General features: G+C 32.6%; 2 protein-coding genes and 1 long non-coding RNA gene across 3 annotated transcripts; 1 reads left to right on the top strand and 2 right to left on the bottom strand.

Annotated features, from left to right (window-relative positions):
• The first annotated feature begins 203 nt into the window (after nucleotides 1-203).
• Nucleotides 204-1,761, top strand: LOC133691795 (homeobox-leucine zipper protein HAT22-like). Its single transcript, XM_062112388.1, has 3 exons — nucleotides 204-826; nucleotides 953-1,032; nucleotides 1,165-1,761. Exons 1-3 carry the CDS (start codon nucleotides 380-382, stop codon nucleotides 1,445-1,447), a joined length of 810 nt encoding a protein of 269 aa, XP_061968372.1. The 5' UTR covers nucleotides 204-379; the 3' UTR covers nucleotides 1,448-1,761.
• A 7,343-nt stretch (nucleotides 1,762-9,104) lies between these two features.
• On the bottom strand, nucleotides 9,105-10,081 carry LOC133690648 (uncharacterized). The gene is made up of 2 exons (XR_009841487.1): nucleotides 9,811-10,081; nucleotides 9,105-9,372 (listed from the first exon to the last, which is right to left on the bottom strand). It is a non-coding gene; the product is annotated as an uncharacterized LOC133690648 (long non-coding RNA).
• Nucleotides 10,082-10,361: 280 nt separating this feature from the next.
• Nucleotides 10,362-16,637, bottom strand: LOC133692873 (homeobox protein knotted-1-like 2). Its single transcript, XM_062114038.1, has 5 exons — nucleotides 15,792-16,637; nucleotides 15,551-15,673; nucleotides 15,210-15,345; nucleotides 11,329-11,582; nucleotides 10,362-11,173 (listed from the first exon to the last, which is right to left on the bottom strand). The coding sequence occupies exons 1-5, from the start codon at nucleotides 16,179-16,181 to the stop codon at nucleotides 10,970-10,972; spliced, it is 1,107 nt and encodes a 368-aa protein (XP_061970022.1). The 5' UTR covers nucleotides 16,182-16,637; the 3' UTR covers nucleotides 10,362-10,969.
• Nucleotides 16,638-23,518: the final 6,881 nt, after the last annotated feature.

Raw genomic sequence — 23,518 nt, 5'->3', positions numbered from 1 at the left:
AAATTGTTCAGCGACTGGGCACAGATGTGCATACATACATACATATTTAATACAGTCCTAATGATGGAATGGAAGGAAGAAATGTGAAACTTTTCCATGGTCAACGTAGCTATGATGAGGACAAAGGGACATGGGAACTTTTCCACAATCCCACAAACCAGATTCGCTGCTAGAATATTACTGCTGATTTCCTTTTATTCCTTCAATAATAATCAGCCCCACATCTTCTTCCTCGACAAAAAAGAGCACATTCATGCTTTCCCCAACCCCTTAATTAATCACATTACATTTATATATCAAGTATACTTTATTACACCTTCATATATTTTCAATATTTAATGCTAGTTCAAGCTACTACGGCAGCATCAATAGCTTTTACATGATGGGTTTTGGAACTACTGATGATCTTTGCAACACAGGCCTTGGTCTAGGGCTTGGCAGCTTCCATGCCGAGCAAGAGATTTGTTCTCAACCAGATCATCTTTTTCAACCAATTAAGAAGGATAAACTAGCCTTGAAATATGATCTCTTGCTCCCATCTCTGACATTAGGTCCTTCAGAAGAGGTGTACCGATCGATTACAAAAAAAACCGATGCAGATTTGCAGCCACAGGCGTCATCTCTTAGTGCAGTATCATCATTTTCTAACTCGAGTATTAAGAAGGAGAGAGAATTTGGTATTGGTGAAGAAGTAGATGTAGAGAGAGTCTCTTCAAGGCTTAGTGATGAAGATGAAGAAGGTAGTCCCAGGAAGAAACTTAGACTAACCAAAGAGCAATCAGTCATTTTGGAAGACAACTTCAAAGATCACAGCACTCTAAATCCTGTATGTCTGCAATCTTCGACTATCTTTATTATTTATCTCTTGTGCGTTTATATATGACGGTAAGATTTTTATTCTAACTTATCTGTTTTTTTATGGTTAATTTGTTGATTTCTTGAATTTAATCAGAAGCAAAAGCAAGTCTTAGCAGAACAGCTCAATCTAAGGCCACGTCAAGTAGAAGTATGGTTCCAGAACAGAAGAGCCAGGTTCCATGTCTAATAAAACAAGTCTCTTAATTTGTTTCCCTTTCTTTTTTCTGTTCCTTGTCCTCGAAAAGTAATTTTGTATCAAGTGCTTGGCCGATGCTTGTTATATATTAATGCCTTTAATTTTGGCAGGAGTAAGCTGAAACAAACTGAGGTAGATTGTGAATTACTGAAGAAATGTTGTGAAACACTAACATTAGAGAACAAGAGGCTGCAAAAAGAGCTGCAGGAGCTTAAATCATTGAAGCTTGCTTCACCTGTATACATGCAGCTGCCTGCAGCGACGCTCACTATGTGCCCTTCTTGTGAGAGGATTTGCAGCGGAAGTGATCAAGGCTCTTCTACTAGCACTTTCACAGTTGGGCCGAAGCCTAATTTCTACAATCCCGATACCCACTCATCCGCAGCTTGCTAGGCAACCTGTAAGGTCAGAACACCAGCATTTTTGTTGATACCTGGCTTCTGTGTCCAATGTAAAGACTAGTCTGATTGAACTTATAATTTTGTAGGGTTTCTCGTTGCCCTTTATTTTTAATGTATATCATGCTTGTAAATTCTTAACAAAATTCTATGATGTAACTTCATTTCTTCTTTGGGGTTATTTGTATTAATATAATTGTACTTCAAATAATCAGATCATTAGATGGAGGTACATTTGAACATTATTATTCCTAGAAGGTAGTGTATGCAAGGATTGTTTACCTTGCTAATAAAGGGTGCATTTCACGATCCTCAGTATTAAACTCTATTTTCTAACAACATTGTGCCCTTTGCACCTCCATGCGACAATTTTTATATTATTATTAATATGGATGTCTGAGCTAGTGTGTACATATCTTAACTAATTTTACAGATTTTGAAGTTAATGATCATATAAGCTTTCAGTAACTCTAAAATTTATAAAACTCGAACTGATAATCTCTAAAAAGCAAATTTAAAATTTTACTGGAGCTGCACCCTTCTGTTTCCATGCAATATTTTTAACTTTACGGGTTGTTTTTGTCAGTTAAAAGGAGTCACATAATTATTTGTGCTTCGAAAATATGGATTCCTGAGAAAATGAATCACCCAAATACACATGGCTAGTGCAGATTTTCTTTAATTTTTGTTTGGTTACATATACTGACCAGGTTCAAATTCCAAAGAAGGGAAACTGTCGCTAGTTGAGCTGCTCGTTAATCATATTTTGTTTGGATTTAGCGTGTGGGATGGGGGGAAAGCAGACCGTATAAGGTCATTCCCAACTCTATACGATATGAGATAGAAAAGGCATGTCGTAAGTTTATATGGGGGGAGAAAGAAGGCAAAGATAAAATTAATCCATCTTATCAAATGGGAATTTATTGGGCTGTATTATGATTTTATAGGGTCTAATTTTCCATGTTTAATATAATTCTTTTAGGCTGTTACCTCTATTTCAACCAAAAAAATAATTCCAAGCAAATATTCAGTCGGTTTATTTTAAAAATTATATTTCATCTTAAAAATATTAAATTAATATGGTTTTATATACCTTTTGATAGATTTTATATTTGATGTAAAAAAACAACATTTGATAAATTTTCAATTAAATTTTATATGTGATGTGTGAAAGGTGTTTATTAGACATTTGTAGATAAAAATGGATTATTAAGCCAAAAAACAGCACCTTGATTTATTTTATTACCATTATAGTGGCAGGATTTTGAACAGACAAATAACGCGTCATTCACTTTTATTATTTAAAGAAACGGGGCAGAAGACATGACATTTGTTACCTTGCTTGGATTAAAACATAAAAAAACAAAACAAAAATCTACATGCATGAGCCTGGCTTTACAGCCTCATTTGTGTGGGTTTTCTGTTATTGCCTAGGCGCACTGGCTACTCCATCCCAAATGTCAGACTTTTTTTTTACTTTATTTTTTTTTAAAAAAAAATTAAGATTAATTAAAGAAAAGTATAGGATAACTTACCTGGTAGGCATTTAATTTTAATTGAAGTTACTTAAAATAAATTAATTAAAGAAATTTTGTTATATTTTTTTAATATTATAACGTTTAGTTTTTACTTGATTTTTGACTAAAATTATAATATTTTTTTTCTAATCTTAGTAAGCGTTATTTTTCTTAGCAATCCTACATAATATTTTTTAAAGAACTTTTATTCAATAATTTTCACATGCATGTTTATTTTATTTGGCATTTAATTCAATGAAAAATTAATGATAAAAAATAAAATTATTAAATCCAATCAGGTTCATAATCCATATTATAAGCTCAAGTATTTTACAAGTCGTTTGGAACTATGTTTGGGCATGTTTGACTTGAAAAAACATCAAATTAATTTTTTTTTTAGTGTTTTCCAATGGTCTTGATATGAAAATGTCAAAACTAAAAAAATAAATCTGAAAAATTATTTTGATGTATTTTCAATTGAAAAGCATATTGCTTCACAGTCCCAAACATACAATAATTTGCATCTATCTCACAACTTTATGGTATGGTTTTTAGTTAGTGTAAATAATTTTTAAAAAAAATTTTGGCAAATACAATTCTCAAATTATTTAATTAAATATATGAATCAGTTTTTTTATTTTCAATAAAGATCCTTTTATGTTAAAAACACATTGAAAATGTTTGTACATTTCTTTTTGGTGTTAAAAAAAACTTTTAATCTTACAATTTGCAATTATTTATGGTTGTTAGGTCTAGCACTAGCCCAAACCCAATTGTTATTAAATCTAGCATTTGTCAGACCTAGACGACACATGGATCCAGCGCTTATGGACTCGTGTTGGAGATTGGCGTTTGCGAGTCCCGTGTTAGGGACTAGGGCTACCAATCTTATTTTAGGGATTTGCACTGTCAGATCTCGTGTTTGGGTCTGACAGCATCTATTAGACCCAACATGTGGGTTTGGCAGATGGCGCCAGACTCAGCGCTTAGGGTTAGCAGTACGCGAGGCCCAAGTGCAACCTGGGTCTAGCGCTTGCCAGACAGAAATCTTAGGTCCAGCGGGTGCTACCAAGACTAATAGCTTAACATAGTGCACTATCAGGACAACAAGGTGGGCATGACGCGTGTTTCTTAAAAGTGTAGAGCTCGGTGATTTTTGTCACCAGGCATTACCGAATTCGCTACACCCACAAATTCAAGAATAATACTTGAATCTAACGTCATCAATTCTATAGATTTTTATTGAAAATTTTAGAGAATTTATTTCTTAATAAATGGACTTAATTAAATAAATCTACACTCTACCAACACCATTAGGTGTATTAAAGTCTTTCATGGCTCGCCTTGTCTCCATCTTTTTGCTAGATAAAATGAGTGGAATACAACTCATAATACAACTTAAAAAATCATAAAGATGAAATTACATTCTAGTTCCTCCTCTCCACAAAAGAATAAGACATTATAGGCTATAAATACACCTTGAGAATGTTCAAAACAAAAGTTCACAATCTTCATTCTCTACTGGATATATATTTTCGGAGCATTTCTCTCTAAAATATTATTGTTTTTTTCTTTCTGAAAAGATACTTATTTAAGTATCGAAGAGTCTTCACCTCCATCGAATAAGATCTTTTACAGGTATTGGTCATAAACCACCTTGGTCTACCAAGTACCAAGTATAAAATTATCAATTACCTTAGATAGAGAGAATTGATGAGATTGCCAAAACCAAATGATTAACCAATTATTCAACCCGGGAGCGATGTTCCTAGGCAACTTGGATTTTTGAGACTTCATCAGTAACCTTCTTTATTGATAAGCCTCTCTCCCAGATGTATATTTACATGGGCAAAAAAAGAAGAAGCATAAGGAATGTAGGCTGAAGCATAGATCCAAGGAGTATAGTCCTAGAGTCCGTTTGATATCATGATAGTGGTTGCTTTTCAAAGTATTTTTTACTTAAAAATTCTTCGAAATAGTTTTTTTATTTTTTAAAACTCATTTTTAATATCAACACATCAAAAATATTTAAAAACATCAAAAAAATTATTTAAAAAAACTAAAAAATTATTTTTTTCAAAAAAATTTGTAAAATAAAAAAAATAAATAGGCTTGCGGTTTCATTGTTTGCACTTTAGTGGTCTAAATGCCAGAGGCATGCTATGCATCCCAGGTCTCCGCTCCTTTGTCCGACCACCTTCTTTTTATGATTAGTATTAAAATTTAAAATATTTTTTTTTATCTATCATAGTGATGATTGCTAAAATGTAAAATAAAAAAAATGGTTATGTTTGCTTTCAGATGTTTTTTTTTCTCTGTTTTCTATTTAGTATTTTATCCTCTTCTAATGAATTACCATCTCACTCTTGCGCTGGACATGACGGGATGGGCTTGTGTGACAGTAAAATGTCAAATTGTCATTTTAGCAAGGAAACATTCATGTCTTTGTCAACGTCTGCAAATACCAACTTCATCGATTGTCATCATCAATGTCCACAATTGTCTCTAATGATCCATTTTTGCATGCTTAGCTGATAATATTCCATTATTTAAATTTTGTTATTTACTAGAAAAACAGAGGAATTTTTATTTTTTTGGGTTAAGAAGTACTTACTGGGAATCCACCACCGCATGTCTGGAAACAGTGGTGCCGTGTTCTTGGCTGGTCACCGTTGATAAAGATATCTGTAGAGCCAATGAAATGCTTCACGCACTCAAATAAACGGCCACTGGACTGGCTTGTCTCGCTGCTTAGTAAGTGTTTTATAATTTATAACTATCAGCTCTAATAATGTAGGTTGTGGCTCCTGCAAAACTGGGTTTTTTTCCAAGCAAAAACAAATATGTAAGGAAAATTCAATTTATTAAAAACGATATAAGTTTAGATTAACCGGCATAAATTCAATTTCCTTTCCTATTCAAATATGTAAGGAAAATTCCTTGTTCTTGTTCACTTTAAAATCTACCAACCATTAGGTGTCCTATATACATAATTGATGTTTTGCTGTGGCAATTGAAGGGGAAGTGTGATAACAATTTTGCGGCAGGCATACTTGTTTATGGATTTATCTGTCAAGAGAATTACTGCGGGTATTTTTTTGAAAAATAGTTTTTTTAGATGTAGTAAGGCTTTGAAAGGGGAGGATAATGGTTTTGCAGCAGCCACAATTCTCAATAGTTTTAAATGTTTGTTTGTTTTTTTATTTTAAAAATATTTAAAAAAATTAAAAAATTTTATGTGTTTTAAATCGCTATCTTAAAAGGATTAAAGTAGGTAATTTTTTTTATTCGGGGTTATTTTATTGAAGTATTGGTAGCCAGTGTATGCCCAGGTTGGCATTTTACTAAATCCATTTTCTGTATCGTTCATAAATAATTTGATATTGGCCCGACAAGTGATGCCGGGCCCCAGAAACCCATTTCGGAAAAGCAGATAGGCACAGCACAAAATGCTTCCACCAGCCTTGCCCATGCTTATATATCTGAAGCCCCGCATCTTCGGCATGCCATGGGCTTAAATATGGGTTGTCACTAATTCTCAAAATAAGGGCTGCTACAAAAACCTTGCTAAAGGGGCGCTGCCTCTGCCCATGACAGCTCTTATAGGGGTAGTATTTATTTACTGTTCTGAAATAGAAAAGATAAAAATAAAAATATATTTAGTTGTAGAGAAAAAAATATAAAAATAATTTTATTTCTAAGATAATTTTAGAATGAATTTCTATATTTTTAAAGCATAAGGTATAGAGAGTAAATGTTTTTATAGACAATATTTATTAGTTTTTATTCCCAAAATATCCTTGTAAAAAACTCTCAATTTCAAAATTATCAAGCTAAGACATGTAAGGATAAAAATAATTACTATTATAATTTTAAAACCCAACTCGATGGTTAATTTTTGGAGCAAAGCCCAAGTCAAGGGTCGCTCTGACCCGAATCAGAGTAAGAATAAAAAAGGTTATTATCATAGTTTTAAAACTCGATTCGAGGCAAGGCTCGGGTCATGAGTGGAGTTGACTGTGGACCAGAGTCAACATAAGAACAAAAATAGTTATTATCATAATTTTAAAACTTTACTCGAGAGTCAACCTGGAGAAAGCCTAAGTGACGTGTTTGAATGATCAACATGGGTTGACCCAAGTCAACATACAATAAAAATAATTATTATCATAGTTTTTGAACTTGATTCGAGGGTCAACCCAAGACAAGACCTAAGTTACAAATCAGGAGGGTCAACTCAGGTTGACGTCAAGATAAAAATTGTTATTATCATAGTTCTCAAACCCAAATTGAGGGTTGAATAGGGCAAGGTCCGGGTCTCAGGTCAGGAGAGTCAACATATGGATACAAATGGTTATTATCATATTTTTTAAACATGAATCTGAAATTAACCCGAGGAAAGGTTCAAATCACAAATAGAGTTACGGGTCAGGAAGATCAACTCGACTAACCTAAAAAAAAATCAAATAAACCTTGTTTTGACCAAATGTTTTCTTCCAAAAGTCAATAGGTCCTTTACCTATGTTTTAGCTTGGGTTGTGACCAAGGTTTTTGACTAGATTAGGACAAATCAATCCTTCTTCTATTTGTTTCTTAAACTCAGAATAGTTCAAGCCTCAGATGAACTCGTCAAGTCAATCTTTGTTTTATAACGAAGATCATTATAATATTATCAATTTCAACACTCAGTATAAATTAAAGTAAACAAATATCTAAATTTTTTTAAAAAATATATAAGTTTGTTAACAAAACATATTAAGGGTAGAATAAATTTTTTCATATTTTATCAAGTCTTGTTCACTGTAACCAAATAGGATAAAGAATCAATCATTTTATCGTATACATCACTACCAAACACAATTTTGTCTCTATTTTATTTTTTATCTTGTCTCTTCTATTTCTTCTATCTCTATCTCTTATATCTCAAAATAATAACCAAACACTATCATATAGCCTACTTAGTCACCATATTCCATCGAAGTTTCTCCTCGCAAGCTCTCTTTTGATTAGTTTCTTTTACTGTTGTTAAATCTACATTATTAGGGTTTTATCCTCTCTCGTCTCTATTAGTTAGTGGTCTTCACAGCCAACTCATAGACATATCCTTGATTTTAGAGTTCATCATAAGTCACAGCAATGCAAAACTTATGTCTTGTATTTCTACCATTGTTCGAGTTCTAATTCTTGAATGATCAAATACATCAACGACATGGAACTCGTCGAGGTCCATTGATGAACTTCTTGTTTTGAGAGTGTTTGAAATTTGAACTATATAAATTCTTGTACTTAATACTTGATTGTAAGCTTTTCAACTATTTAATCAACCATGGTATTTATAGTACGACCCAAAATCACAGAATTGGTAGATATAATTTTTTAAAAAAATAAACCAAATTGCACTAAAACCATTTGAAATTGAGGCCTCGTTTATTTGCTGGAAAGTAGCTTTCTTTTGGAAAGTGAATTATTTTTTGATGTTTGATAGTGTAATGGAAAATAAGTTAGAAAACATTTTTCAATGTTTGGTTATGTCATGGAAAATGAGCTGAAAAATAATTTACTAATATTTTATTTTTTTTCAAGTTTATTAAAATAATGAGGAATAAATGTTACAAATTAAAAAGTTAAATGAGAATGAAATTGAAATTTTTTTTTCATAAATTATCTCAAATAAAATAAATAATAATCAAAATAATAGAGATCAAATCTAAAAAATAAATAATAATAAAAAATGAGAATGAAAGTGTTTTCTACCCAAAAATAAAAGGAAAACACTTTCCTGGAAACTAAGTTAAATTTTTCTTTGACCGGAAAGTGCTTTTTGTTTATCGAAAAATATTTTTCGTTGACTAACTTTCTTAACGACAAACAAACATGGGAAAGTTTAAAAAGTGGTTTCCCGGAAACCACTTTTCTGGAAACGAACACAGCCTGAACTAATTCGGTTTGATCAAAGTCGGTTTTTTGAGTTAAAACTAGTTGAAATTGTACCATTATTCGGCTTGGTTTTTTATTTTTAAAACGGATATATATTAGATTGAGCTTCATCCATTTCTTCTTTTGTTTATTTTTTTATATCTTTTTAAGCTAAAATTGCAAGTTTATTTGCTCATATTATAACAGACATGTCATTACTTAAATTGAAGGTAGATGCAAATTCATTCAACATAATTCGTTAATTGATCGTCTTGTTGTTTGTCTAAACTCTTTAGTGTGAGGTGTTGAATATTCACACTAGAAATTTATAAATAACAAATTACTTATTACATATTTCAAACTCCAAACAAATCACTATCTTTAAATCCAAATTAGCATAAATTTAACCGAAACATTCACATTATATAGGATGTGCAAATTCCAGGAACATCAGCATCCACAAAATCCAGCAACAGCAGTACTACTCCTGCTCATGACCATATAAGCTTATATAAAGTAAAGTACAAGCTTAATTATAAACATGAAAATCACATTAAAGTCCCTGACTGATATACTTTCCTTCATGATCAAGTTGAATCGATCATTAGAAAGTAATGCTCGACGGAGATCAGGAGTATAGCACATATATTAAAAATTTTATTATCTCCAAAATATTTCAGCAACATTCCAAATATTTACATAAAGTTTGCCTACGATTTCAAAAAAGCCTCGAAAAAAATACAAGCTTTGCCAACACGAAAAATACATGAACCCGTCAAAAGAAGAAAAACTTAAACATGGGTTGCACCTCAAGTGGTAGGATAAAAGGTTGGAAGTAGGAACAAAAACTTAAAAATTCAGTTGAATACCTAAATGCATAACAAAATAACAAAAACAAAGAGAAAAAAGGCATTGTTTTCCAAACCTGTTTGATGATTGTAGCAGGAGATGTTGTGGTGGAGTGAATCACATGCAATGGCGCCAATGGATTAGAATGGGTCTTCGATGAAAAGAAGATAACGAGAGAGAGAAGGCAGTGGAAGACGGGGAGATGACAGAGGAGGTAATCTGTAAAGGACACAGAGAGGTGGAACGAGAGAGAAGGAACGGCTGGCGGCTGTTTTCAATGGGAAAGGGAGAAAATTTTTAAGGTTCATGTTATATTAATAAAAAATACTTTAAAAAACAACCCTTCATTATTTTTATAATCTTCATTGTTTTTATAATTCGATCGCATCACTACCAATCGGTTTACTTAAACACCGCTACGATCAACAGCATACGGATAAACGTCGACATTGCTGCCTTAATCATTGACCTAACTATGAGATGCTGGGTAATTATATTGTAAATTAAGTAGAAAGAGAACGATAAATATAATGATCAAATGGATTCACCACCGTTCCACGACAACCACCACGAGTATCATATCCCATTAAGAATAGCTGGACAACAGACAGAAACACGAACCATCACTTGCCAAACAAAATAACATATATTAATTTATAGGATATTCAAGTTGATGGATCAATTTTAAACTATAACAGTCCGTAAAACTTGCGCCATTTGGATGCTTCACACAGGCCAAGCAACCTCCTAAGAAAACAGGAAAGCTAAGAGATGGCACCCTCATCACATCCACCGCTTCTGACTATATTATACACTTGACAGCTGTAAATAGTCCTTACAGAACGCTATTATGAGAAACATTCTGAAAGTCACAACCTATCTCCTACTTATTTTACTCATTACATACTCTTGGACTGACGCATTGTCAGCCAAGTTACACGCAAGAACTCAACGTCTTCTAAAGATTTCAGAATTTAAGAACACCAATGAGGATGCTCCACAGCAATGTAATCGACACAATAACAGCGGCCATCGATCTCAATGATCTCAGCTACATCCAGGCAAGCTACACAAGATCATAGATATGATATTTCTCGTGAGGAAACGAGCAGTATAGTTTTAGTTTCCAAGGACATAACCTAAGTTTCGCTATTAATACCAAAGACATGAATAACTGGTTCCACGCTAGGCCTTAAATGAAACTAACATTAAGAATAAAGCATGAAGCTTGACACTCATGGACCCAGCCGATAATGACCATCACCCATGTAGTGGCCATCCATATAGAGAGCTGCGTTCTGAGGATGAAGGCCATCCATCACCATGAATTGCATATCTTCAGATGGTTTCCAATGTCGCTTCCTTTGATTAATGAACCAATTATTAATTTGTTTCTGGTCCAAACCAGTTGTTTCAGCTAATGCCACCTTCTCCGTCTCCTGTCAGCCATCACAAATAAGCATTAATATATCTCATGAAAAAACCACGTGCTTGTATAGTTATGTGAAGTTTATCATAGCACTAATCTAGATGTCAAGGTAGATCTTTCAAGAGAGTGGTCGAGGAAAACGAGTTTTGACAAGTATCCACTCACTGAAGGATATGGCCATTTGTAGTGTAGCTCCCACCAACTGAGTAGCTTCTGCCTGGCTTCTTTTGGCAGCTTTCCCTTCTTCTTCTTCTTAGATAGTTCTTGCTTGAGACTGCCTAAATAACCACTATACTTCCTCAATAGGTGGTTCTTTAGCTCTCGGTCTTCAGCACGGGGATCAATCTCAGGTAGTTCAGTCTCCCCTCCACTGTTGTCTTGATCATCTTCTGATGAGCCGACACCCTCGGACTTGTCATCTGTGCATTTGATAAACAAAAAGCCCATATAAAATGACACTTCGTTGGACTAGAACAAAAATAGGACAAAAAGTATCCGCATAAAATGAAAATGCAGACAGATAATAAAGTCATGCACAATCCTACTGCGAAGTTCCTGGGATTTATGAAAAGACACGATGAATTCTTGATAATTTACACCACTAATTACCCCCATATTGACTTCGATTTTTTCCTCTCATATATGCGAGAGATCCTAAATGAGTTTCTTCAACACTTAGAAATGTCTCCCACTAAAATAAGGAGAGAGAAGCCTGGCCATAAATAATACAACCTGCATTGATCCTTCACGGCTTGTAGTTTGAAAATTGGAAATGCATTTCTTTCTTGACTGACTATTGTTTAAACAGAATACACTATCCTTTCCGGATGCAATCATGTGAAATTCAACACTCCTCTCAACAACATGCTTCATTTCCATCCCACCAGTCTAGGATGACTTGGGGGAAGATGTAAAAATGGAATCAATAATCTTGTATCAGAGGAACTTGAACACTAGAATCATGTTTAATTAATACCTAAATGATTCAAATGCACCGAATAATAAATATTATCTGCTTCAAATAGCAATCCACACTTGACACAAGATGGGAGTAGTGATAAATACAAGCATTTTGCTAGTTGCATATGGAGAGGTTCTAGGCCAGTAAACTGTAGCATTGCACACCCACACCCAACACTAGCAATACAAAACGAACGCAGGTTTTTTCAAGGAAAACACTACCATTAAGCAGAAAAAAGATCTAGATCTGAGTATTGACTTGCAACAAAAATCACAAGAATGAAATTTGAAGATAGTGAGCACAATGAACCATACAATTAAACAGTATTAGTTGAGCTTTTGATGAAGTTGATTCTAATCACAAGCAGTGCTGGGCTCTTGCGCTCACTCTTCTTTCACTTTTTTCATAGATCTCGTGGTTCACATACGTTAAAATTCGATGCAAAGACAATGAACATGATCATGGCACCCGTTATCTAATAGCAACTAGACTCACAGTAGAGAAGAGCCACCAGTACATCAATAGCTAGATAACCAAAGAGCCAAGGGTAAAAGAGCATAAAAAATGGAGAAGCTAACAAGTACATTGGACAATTATTCGCTATAACAGAAAGCAACATGAAGTACATATAGTTGAAAGCTATATATCAGATCAAATGAGGTGGACAGATTCAAAAGTTCAATACCCTTCCTAGGCTGTTTTTGCAAGGGAATGTTCTTTCCCAGCTGTAAGAGAGGATTCTAAAAATCCTGCTAAGAAAAGATGAAATGAAGGGATCGCACCACCCGGAACGAAAAAGAATAGAATACAAAGTTCCACAAACAGCACCTGTTAGAACTCAGGCTGTCAATAAGGATAGTTACGCAGAAAAGCTCGAGATAGACAAAAATGAATAACGCGCTCTCCTTTGCTTTAGTGTACAACGATTAATAAGCAATTAATGGAAGCCTATTTTTTCCACCCAAAAAACAAGAGGACCTTCTCTTAATTTTTTCTAGTTTGTCAATCTCTAGCTCTTTAATATATCATCTCGGTTGTTATCAAAAAAAGAAAATATAAATGTCATCAAGAGAAAAATATGCAACGAAAGAACGCTAAATTCTATTACATTACTCATGAACTAAGCTAATGAAATGCAGTACCATTTGAAGTTGCTTTACCTTGTATCTAGCAATAATTATGATTAGATTTCTCTCAATTATGGTTAGTTTGCTCATTTCCATGAGAAGCTGATCATACCAATGACAAGAATTCGCAAGTCACTACGAGTTTTATACAGAAAATGAGGTAGAAGAACAAGAAACACTTAATCGCGTTTAGTTCCAACAATGTACGCTGACTTCTCGTAATGAATTGAAACCAAAAGCAAATGGCTATCAATTCCCATGGCAAACATGAATACACAGAACCAAACATCTTGCCTCCTTTTCTAGTCAAGAGTCGAGAGAAATATTGTGGTACCGAGTAAAAATTTGATTAGGTTCGATATTGTTCAATCCACATTCAATAACACCGGCTTGAAATTTGTAAAAACAAGATGTTAGTAGATTGCAAAACTACAAAACAAATCCATCAGTTCAAAGCAATCAGACTCACAATACCCATCAGATTAAAACAGGAGCACAAGGAATTACAATGTGATATTAAATTAAGTCATCAAAGCAACACTTATAGTTGTCTATTTCCTACCATACAGTAAGTCCAAAAAAAGAGAGGATATAAATAGGATTTTAGACCATCAAGAAATGTGTACGAAAATGTTACTCCCTGACAACACAACCATTCCTGAACTAATTAGAAGAGATGGGGGGGCTAAGGGTCTGTTCATAATTAGAAGGGATGGATCATTTAAAAAATGATCAGGAAGAAGACGAAAAAGGATTGATATGTTCATAATGGATAGACCATAAACCACAAGTGAGGAATGATAGAAATGACTATTTCTTTCCTTCATCGTCTCTATCCATCTTTCCGAACAAGAAAGTTATCTGAAGCATTAGTGAAAAATGATAAAATCATTGGATCCATTCATTAGTGAAAAAACCAATAATATTATACTTCTTCTTTTTTACAAGGACATCATACTTTTGATAGAAAGTAAGAGTTCAAGATGTATTTGGAACGATTATTAATTAAATCATCTGTTTAAAAAACTAAAGAAAGGTGTTAGCAAAATAATTAAAAAGAAATAAAAACCAAGAAAAGACGAGACATGTAGAAGTATTATATATGAAAAATTGAATAAAATAAGTAAAAACTTATTCCGACATGGCCGTACAGGCTACATGGGGTAGCACTGATTGGAACAGCATCCTAGGTTCTTCAATTTACAATACAAAATCAAATACTATTCTTTTACAGAAAAGCAAAGAACAACTTGGAAATGACAGAAACAATTCTGCAAATCTATCTCGAGGTCTTGTTATAGTATATCCCAAAAAAAAAAATTGACTCCTGTAGAAACAGACTTATTAGAAGTAATCAAGTCTAGATTTTGGTAAGAAAACCCTAAATTTTAAAGGATGACTTTGTCAGACATCACAGACCCCTAAAAAGCCAGCCTATAAGAGAAGCAAACGTGTAATATATCATTGTTCAGAACCATGTAGTGCGTTTTGCCTTAGTAGCTTTCTTGGAGATATAGGAAGATACTAGTACTGTTATATGTAAGATACAAAGAAAATCCAAATCCAATTACTATAGACTCGTGATTAGGGTTTGCTAATCTAGTACTAGTGGCTGTTAGGTTACTCGTACACAGTGACCATAATATCATTATTGGAAGGCGCAATCCTGGTCAGGGTACGCTTCATTAGGGATAGGAAATGTTGCCTCATGAAAGGAGGAGATCCTGACATATAGGTTGGTCTAGGAATTTTACTTTCTTTTCCCCTATCAAGTAATGAGCAGTAAGAATATCGGTTTCTGTAGTGTAGCAAGCAAAACCAAATCAAACCCATCTCTGCAACAATGAAACCTAGTGGATTCGTCCGTTCCTTTCCATGATAGGATATAATATTTTGTTTGAAAGGGATACTTCTCACTTGAGATCATTACAGGCGTGCATAGTAGAGAGAGGAAGTACCAGAATTGAAGATTCTCAAGGGACCATGGCAGATCATATTAAGCTGAGTTTCGATTCTTCGCATGAAATCCATGGCTTCTTGTATAGGTCTTGTAAGCTCCTCACGGTACTTCACTAGCATGTCGTAATAAGCTTCCTGTTTTTCAATTCAAACAATACAGGCAAGTATTTGACTCAAAAACCAAATAAAATAACACCGTAGTGTGTCTCTGTGTGTGTGTGCGCGCGCGCGTGTGTGTGCGTGGAGAGATGGGGAGAGAGAGAGAGAGAGAGCCTATAATTAGCTAGATAAAGAGACTTCCAGCAAGATTAGAGGTAGAATAACAAAATCAATCAATCACCATGAACTGATCTAGTTCTGGGTCTTTCGAATTGTCCCTTGAAGTGATAAAAGACCGTTGTCTTGATTCAAACTCTTGACGAGCAGCTGCAAGCCGAGCTACTACTTCAGGCGGAGCTCCCACCTAAATGCATATACAGTGTAGCAGCAAGAGAGATGAGAGGAGAGAAACCATTGCTACTACTGAAATGAATTTAATTTGATGAAATGACTTTCGTTTCTTCTTCTATACATGTGCTTACCTTTTGGCAGTCCATGTAAGCTTCCATGAGGTTAGAGTACTGAGGATGGGCTATGATCTTGGCTTTGATGGCTTCAACTTCACTAGAGCTTTCACTTCCTTGTTGCTGCTGGTTAATTGTTTGGTACCCTCTCAATAGAGGGTAGTGAAATTTTTGAGCATGTGAAGTGCTGGCTTCAGTTTTCACTATAGGATGTGTATCAGATTGGAAGCACTGATCATTTGATTGAAGATGGAAAGGATTTAAAGGCATCTGGGTCTGCTGATTGCTCACGGTAGAGCCACTACTGGTCCTCCCATAAGGCGAGGAATTAGGTGCAAGAAGTTGTGAAGCATACAAGAAATTTCCCCTCGGAGTCGTGTTTTCACTCATTTGATTGTAGTCCTCCATCTCTCTCGACAAACCCAGTTGTGGAAACGGATATGAAAATGACCACTCCAGAAATCAAGTAAAGCCTAAAACCCTAAAGCAACAGCTATAAACACGAATAAACACTAGAAGGTGGAGACACCCAATCATCTAGAGCCAAAGAAAAACTACAAGTTTTTGATGTTTTGTCTAATTATATGGGTTGAGAGTCATGTCCTGGGCAAGGAAATTGTATTCTGGTGTGTTAGAGAGGGTCTTGAAGGGAATTTGCACCTAGACCTTGACATGTCGAGATGAGAAGAAAAACAAATGGCAAATCAGAGGAGCAAAAATAGAAAGAAGTGGTCTCGCATGGAGTAGAGGAGAAGGTTGAGGTCAGGATATAGCTTTTAAACCGGAATCGGCTAAGGGCTGCGTTTCTTGGGTGGGTGACAAGACTTTTTTGGTGATAGAAAAAAGAAATATTGAAAAATATAAAGGCAAGAAAGGCCAGGTGATTTGGCAAGGAGATTGTATGGATTGTTATTCACGGACGTTATATTTATTATTATTGTTATTCACGGACGTTGTAGTTTTCACCCTATTTTAGTGTAACTTTTTGGATTTTGCCCTTCCCAAACTATTCTTTTTCCTTTTTACTCTCTACAAATGGAGAGGGCATGGATAAAAATGCATGCAATTAATAAGCATCAACCAGAACTATATTAATTGCTCGCGTTAGGTTTTGAATTTCTATTTCAGTTAATAAATAATATTATTTAATTTAAAATTTTTGTATTTAAAAAAATGTTTAGGCTTCTAAACAGATTTATTTAATTTATAAAAAAAATTTCATCATCATATATGATGCATAAACTATTTTCATTAAAAATTGGGAACGAAATGTCTATGCCATGAAAAATGCTTTTAAGAAACTATCAAGATACAATTGTGTAAACCATGTTATTTTTTGTAATGAATGGATATAAAACATTCTCTACTTGAATTATATATATATATATATGGTATTTTTATTTTTATTCTATTAAGTGTGAAATAAAGGAATAATTATTTTGACAGTATTCAGTATTGTATAAAAACTTTACAAAAAAAATTATGCACTTTATTAATCTCAATGAATATTCATGATAAATTTTGTACTTGCAAACATATACATATTGGTTTCATACATAATATTTAATAAAATAATTGCTAACATTGTCATTAAAAACCTATAGTCTTATTTGTAAAGTAGTATTGTATAATCGTATAATTTTTAAATTATAGGCTCTCGTGCCTGAGATTAAAAGGGGAAAACGCCAGATTTGTGTGTCTGTTTCTTTTCTTTAACTTCAACAAATAACATGTCATCTTAATTTTTTAAAAATATATATAAACGGTCCACTGCAACAAATTTCAGTCATTAAAGATAGTTAAAAAACAGAGGTTTGGGTAATTTGAATCCCAGACCCAAAATCCCAACTGAATTGTCACAGGAAAAATCTAAAAAGCATCATAAAAATCTAATAATCTCATTTTAAACCTAAAATATTATTTAATCAGTCTAAAAATAAAAATTCAAACCGATGTGATCTTTTTATTTGATAATGTTAAAGGGTAAAATCACTTATATTAAACTTTTCTTATTAAGATAAAATTATTGACATCAAGATTAATCTTTTTATGCTTTAAAAGTGACAAGATGAAATCTATTATCTTCCTTTTTCAACTATATATCTTTTTTTTTCTCTCGGTACTTAAAACTAATCTATAATAAAAATAAAATTTAAAATCAAAGCATAAATATCTAGAATTACAAGAACAAAATAATGTAAAAAAAAATGTAAAGGCTAAATTATAGTTTTACATGATTTAAAAATAGTTAATTTGAAACTGTGAATGTATTATCAAGTCGTTTGAGGTTGTGAAGCAACTTGTTTTTTTATTAAAATTTTAAAAAATTTTGTTTTAATATTTTTTAATCATTTTACTATGTTGATGTAAAAATAAAATTTAAAAATATAAAATTATTTTAATTTATTTTTAAATAAATAATATTTACTGCATTCTCAAATATCTCGCAGTAATCACGGTGCATCGGTAGAGAAACCACTTCGGTAGCGAGCACAGTGGATGTGCTGGCTATTTTATTTTTAAAAAAAAATATCTCGTTTTTTTTATAATGAAAAGGCCAAAATTTCTAGTCGCTAACTGTTATTGATCATGGGAATCGGGATGTGTCACTTGCCTATTCGATGGCAATTCATGGCCCTGAACAAATGCCTTCGGGATGATCTTTTTTCTATCTTAAACACTTGTAATAATTTCACGGATGCGTTGGAAAATATAATATATAGTGGAATGATATTTTTTGTTATTTATTGATGTTGGTATTTTAATTAACAGCTTTCAAATAAATAAATAAAAATAGACAGAAAGAATATTCAACATTCTTATTTTGAATTTTAACAGTTAATTATGATATTTTTATATTAGTTCTCGTAAATTTATATTAAATATCTTTTTAATCAAATTTTAAACATATAATACTCTCCGCATTTATGTAAAGATAAGTAATTAATCCACTCTTGCAATAAATCCTTGACAATGGAATGATGGCTGGGGAAGTGAGTGCGAGCCAAACTAGATGAATAAAGAATACAGGCAATTGTCCCCCCTGAATTATTTGTACTTTGTTTGATCTTCATGCTTCATATATACCTTTTCAACTAGTTTCAAACTAGTTATAATGATCGTACAGGGTTACGGGGCAGTTTTTTTAAAATCTATTTTTTATTTAATTTTACAACCATTGAATATATATTCTTAAAAAAACAAAATTATTAAAATATATATATTTTAAAATAAAACCTTTCTTATCTGAGAACTTCTCTTTGTTTCGATAAAAAAAAAAAAAAAAAGAAGTTATCAGTAGCATGATTTATTGAATGAAAAGTAATGATAATTTAAAAAGAAATTGTAAAGATTCTAATGGTTTCAAATAAAAAGGAAAAATTATATTTTTAATTAAAAATTCATTTTTATTGATCATGTATTTTTTTTTATCCTGGTAAAATATATTTTTTTTATCAAAAGCATTGTTTTTTAAATAAAAACTTACTATAATTGTAAGAGTAAGTTTCAATAAAAAATAAAATATAAATAATAAATTGATCATTCTATACACGTGTATGGGAAATATTAATAAAATAGATAACTTGTTGTTCACTTAGGTAAACGATGCATTAAGTTCTGGTTCAAATTCTAGCCAAATCCTTGATAAACAAAATAATTTGTGTTTAAAATTATTATTTAATTAACTAGTTAATTAAGAATTTTAAAAGTGTTAGAATACCAGCCAATAAGACACTAAGAGGTCACTACATGAAAATTAAAAGCGAATCACAGTTAATTTTTTCAATAATTACTAATCATTTCATAAGTTAAAACATTCTTAATCCTGATTAATTTGATTTTCCTAAAAATTTTAATCAGACAATAAAATTGACAAAAAAGAAATTGGGTCCAACTCCAACTAACTGCCTGTTACTTATTTAAAACGTGAGAAGTTTTGAGAGCATAATTAATAAACTGGTGGTATTTTTAAGCTCATTTTTTCCTAATCGAATGCATCTCCATCTCACCTTTCACAGGTCTTTGCAAGATTAATTTAAACCAGAAGCCTTTAAAAATAAGGATGCATTTCTTGGCAGAGACAGCTTGAAGTCACGAAGAAACAGGCACGTCTTTCAAACAAGAGGGATGTACATAATCCATCCAAAACCTTTCCAGGCACCAAGGAATTAAGTATTCATAAAAGTAATGACCTCATGTGTACACAGTGCTTGCTACATATGGCATGGCACTGCTGTGCAAGAGAGCGGTGCTGCGAGGGAGAGAACATGTTAGAAGTAGACTGTTAGTGAAGAGTACGAAATTTCAACGGTAAACAGTGAAAAGAGTCTCTGATCCAATCTGACCAAACTTGTACTGTTTGTGATGACCTATTGCAGGACAACCACGTGTGGAGTACACATAGACCACCCAGAGAAGAGACTGGAGATAAATTTACAGATACAAGAAATAAATGGTCTCTGTGTCTTGCCTCCGAAACGAGGTATAGCTGGCGGCTATGACCACCAGCACTTCCTCTGCGCCCCCCACTTGAAAAAAACACACATACACAGAGATAAACAGGGGGTGGGGGGTAAGCAGACCCACAGGGGCTTAACAGTTAATACCCCCCCGAATCTCGCGCGCTGCAGAGAGGAGGGAGGGGAGGGGGCAAAAGGAGGGAGGAGAGCTCTCCCGTCATCAGCTTTCTATCTTTCTTTTCAAAAACAAAAATAAAAACAAAGGGCAAATTCGGCATTAAGCATCCAAATTAAAAAGAGATTCTGAATTAACAAAGCCTCTTCAAAGTGTTTTTGTGAAATATAATATTCTACTGTTTAAAATCCTCATATTTAACTGATATTGCATTTTTTTTAACAGTGTTATTAATTAAATATTACAGTTTTTAAACCTCGCTATGCATTAAATTCCAGTAATCATTTTACAAAAATTCTCACAGTAAATTTCTTGACATCTTAATCTAGCATAAAATGATTCTTCTGAGATTTGTTATTTAGTTTGTTAATATCACATTTGATTTAGTTGATCGTTTTCAAGGGTAAATTTTTTTTCAATTTTTACAAGATTTTAATAGAATTTCTCCTGTATAGTAATTAAATATTGTGGTTTTTAAACTTAAATATTGTGGTTTTTAAACCTCGATATGAATTAAAGTTTTGTCTCGAAAACATGCAAATAACCATAATAATTAAATATAACAAATTTTCACATTTAATAATTACAAGTAACCGCAGGAACACAAGTAAAAAAAAACATATATACAACCAAAATGATCTCAAATACTTAAATAATATAACATTCTAATAATTAAAATCCCAAAATATATCAACATAATCCATTTATTTATCTACATCTACGTTATCTATTAAATTATCCAGGCTCATCGATAGCACTAATGGATCTTGCTTCTGCCTCGACCCGGGTGGCCTCGTCCTCTATCATAACATCATCAAGAGTTAAAAGCACTAATGGATCTTGTTTCTGCCTCGACCCGAGTGGCCTCGTACTCTACCACAACATCATCAAGAGTTAAACTATCTTTAAAGTATCAATCTACCGCGTCAAACATTAAACCACCGAGACACATAAAATGTATCTTTTATTTTCTTCTTTAATATTGTAAAACATGTATACGGCCTCTCGATCCTCCAATAGCAACAAGTCAACCTCATATTAATAAAATATTAATGTTAAATTAGAAAGTAAACCTAAATTAATATATATTAATTATAAAAAATATTTAATTACTTATGGTATTTTGAATCTAATGAACATTTTATTCATACTTCATGAATGCAAGTGAAGGAATCTGCTTAGGATCTACAGTAATGACCCGACGTGTGACACTTATATATTAAATCAAGTACTTGTCATATGTAATTACGTGATGCATCTTTGTAAATATCTCATTATTCAATACATCTTAATGTGATACATAAGCTTCATGACGGCTTAACCATAATCCCTTGTCACTTGGTCTAATCCAATTAGGAAATTAGATTATGGTCAATTAGATATAATTTTAACCAAACTGCATTACCCCAACCCAATAGTTAAAATTCCTAGCAAATTCCCAAAACTTTTAACACAAAAGAATATTTTTAAAAAAATCAAACTTGATTAATGATATCAAATTTAATTGATATCTTCATGCTCAATTACATTAAATTAAACCCAAATTCATAGTAAATTAAAATAATTTAAGTAAAATATCAAATTCAGCAACTTGTCAACAATTTAATGCAACATGTAATTTGCTATAATTTCACCACATTCATAATCTGTCATGGGAAATCATCAAGCGTGGTTACATACGTTATTAGCCGATTCCAGCAATCCATACAATATCCCTAACTCGGCAACTTATCCAAAAATATGCAACATATAGTTAATTGAAATAATTAATTCATGATTAATTTAACTTGTTTCCATGTTCAACCGTATCAGATCAATCTTAATTGATGATATTCATAGCTTATGTATCATTAATTCAACAAACCTTAAATTCAACCTAAGAAATGTTTTATTTTAATTAAACCAAACGCAAATTCATAGCCATGCAATATGTTTACCTTGCTTGCAGGACTAATAAAAAGGTTGAGACGATACGGGCAGAAGTGACAATAATGGATTTTGAAGAGAAGAATATCAAAGGATACTTTGAGACCCATATGAGTTTGATTTTTGGATATTTTAAAGAAAAAACAAGTGTTTTATAGGATTTTTAGAAAAATAAAGATCGAAGATATCAATTTAGAGAGAGAAAGAACGCGACTACATCTATTATGTTCTTTAATCTAAAAATAATTTTAATTTTGTGATACCATGTATTTCAAAAACACATATTAAGTTATTGCACAACATATTGAATTGTTATTTTTCTAAAATGCAATAAATATCTCAATATACTTAAAAATATAATATTAAATAAATATCACGTTTGAATCGCAACAATATAAAAATATGTTATGTCATCGATTTTAAAAAATATAACTATACTACAAAAACTTTTAAATTATTGTGTTAGTATTTTTTTTCAAAAAAATTCCAAAACAAAACCCTTTTCTTCTTTCTTTTCTTTATCTGCGTAGGATTGGACATTTCCAACTCACAGACAGACACACCAGGAGTACTAGTCAGGTACCCCATAATCACTTGTCACTCAGTCCAGTCAAGCACCCTGCTCACTGCTATTCTTCGCCACTTCCCTATGCATTTTTTAGAATAGTATATTCACTGCACAGTTTCACTCATACTGCCTCTACAACTCTACTCCCATGTAACTGTTTTACCTACATTCTTATTTTTTTTTCTTTTTAGAAACCGATCGGTTCATGCTATGTTAGGATTCTGCTCCTTCTTTATTCCCTTCGTTACTTCACTCGATTGAAGTCTCAGATTCAATAAGAAATTTGGCATTTTTTAGCTTCGCTAACCAAGAACTCTTTGCGCTAGGCTATACTAATACTGAGTGTGAGTGCAGTAAATACACTCAACTTACCTGAAATCCTTGATATATCTTAAAGGCTACGTGCATTATTAATGTGTTTGTTCCCGAATTGGGTTGTTGGTGTCCAATCGAAATCCGTGCAACTGGCAGAGTAGTTTTTAGACACCGTTTATTTCTTAAACTACATTTTAATTCGTTTTAAAAATGCATTCAGTTTTAAAAAATATTAAATCAATATTTTTTTAATAATTTTAATGTAATAATAAAAATTTTAAAAAATATTTTAATATATTTT

The sequence above is a fragment of the Populus nigra genome, chromosome 4 (genome assembly GCF_951802175.1).
Source record: "Populus nigra chromosome 4, ddPopNigr1.1, whole genome shotgun sequence".
Lineage (NCBI taxonomy): Eukaryota > Viridiplantae > Streptophyta > Magnoliopsida > Malpighiales > Salicaceae > Populus > Populus nigra.
Note: the sequence above shows the minus strand (reverse complement) of the source record. Positions and strands in the feature narration are given on the sequence as shown.

What these genes read in the sequence shown, in the direction of transcription:
- LOC133691795 (XM_062112388.1), top strand. Translation starts at nt 380, where the DNA reads ATGATGGGTTTTGGAACTACTGATGATCTTTGCAACACAGGCCTTGGT. An exon ending in ATCACAGCACTCTAAATCCT is followed by an intron (nt 827 to 952) that starts GTATGTCTGCAA and finishes GAATTTAATCAG; the next exon opens with AAGCAAAAGCAAGTCTTAGC. An exon ending in TTCCAGAACAGAAGAGCCAG is followed by an intron (nt 1,033 to 1,164) that starts GTTCCATGTCTA and finishes TAATTTTGGCAG; the next exon opens with GAGTAAGCTGAAACAAACTG.
- LOC133692873 (XM_062114038.1), bottom strand. Translation starts at nt 16,181, where the DNA reads ATGGAGGACTACAATCAAATGAGTGAAAACACGACTCCGAGGGGAAAT. An exon ending in CTTACATGGACTGCCAAAAG is followed by an intron (nt 15,674 to 15,791) that starts GTAAGCACATGT and finishes ATATGCATTTAG; the next exon opens with GTGGGAGCTCCGCCTGAAGT. An exon ending in ACAAATGGCCATATCCTTCA is followed by an intron (nt 11,174 to 11,328) that starts GTGAGTGGATAC and finishes GATGGCTGACAG; the next exon opens with GAGACGGAGAAGGTGGCATT.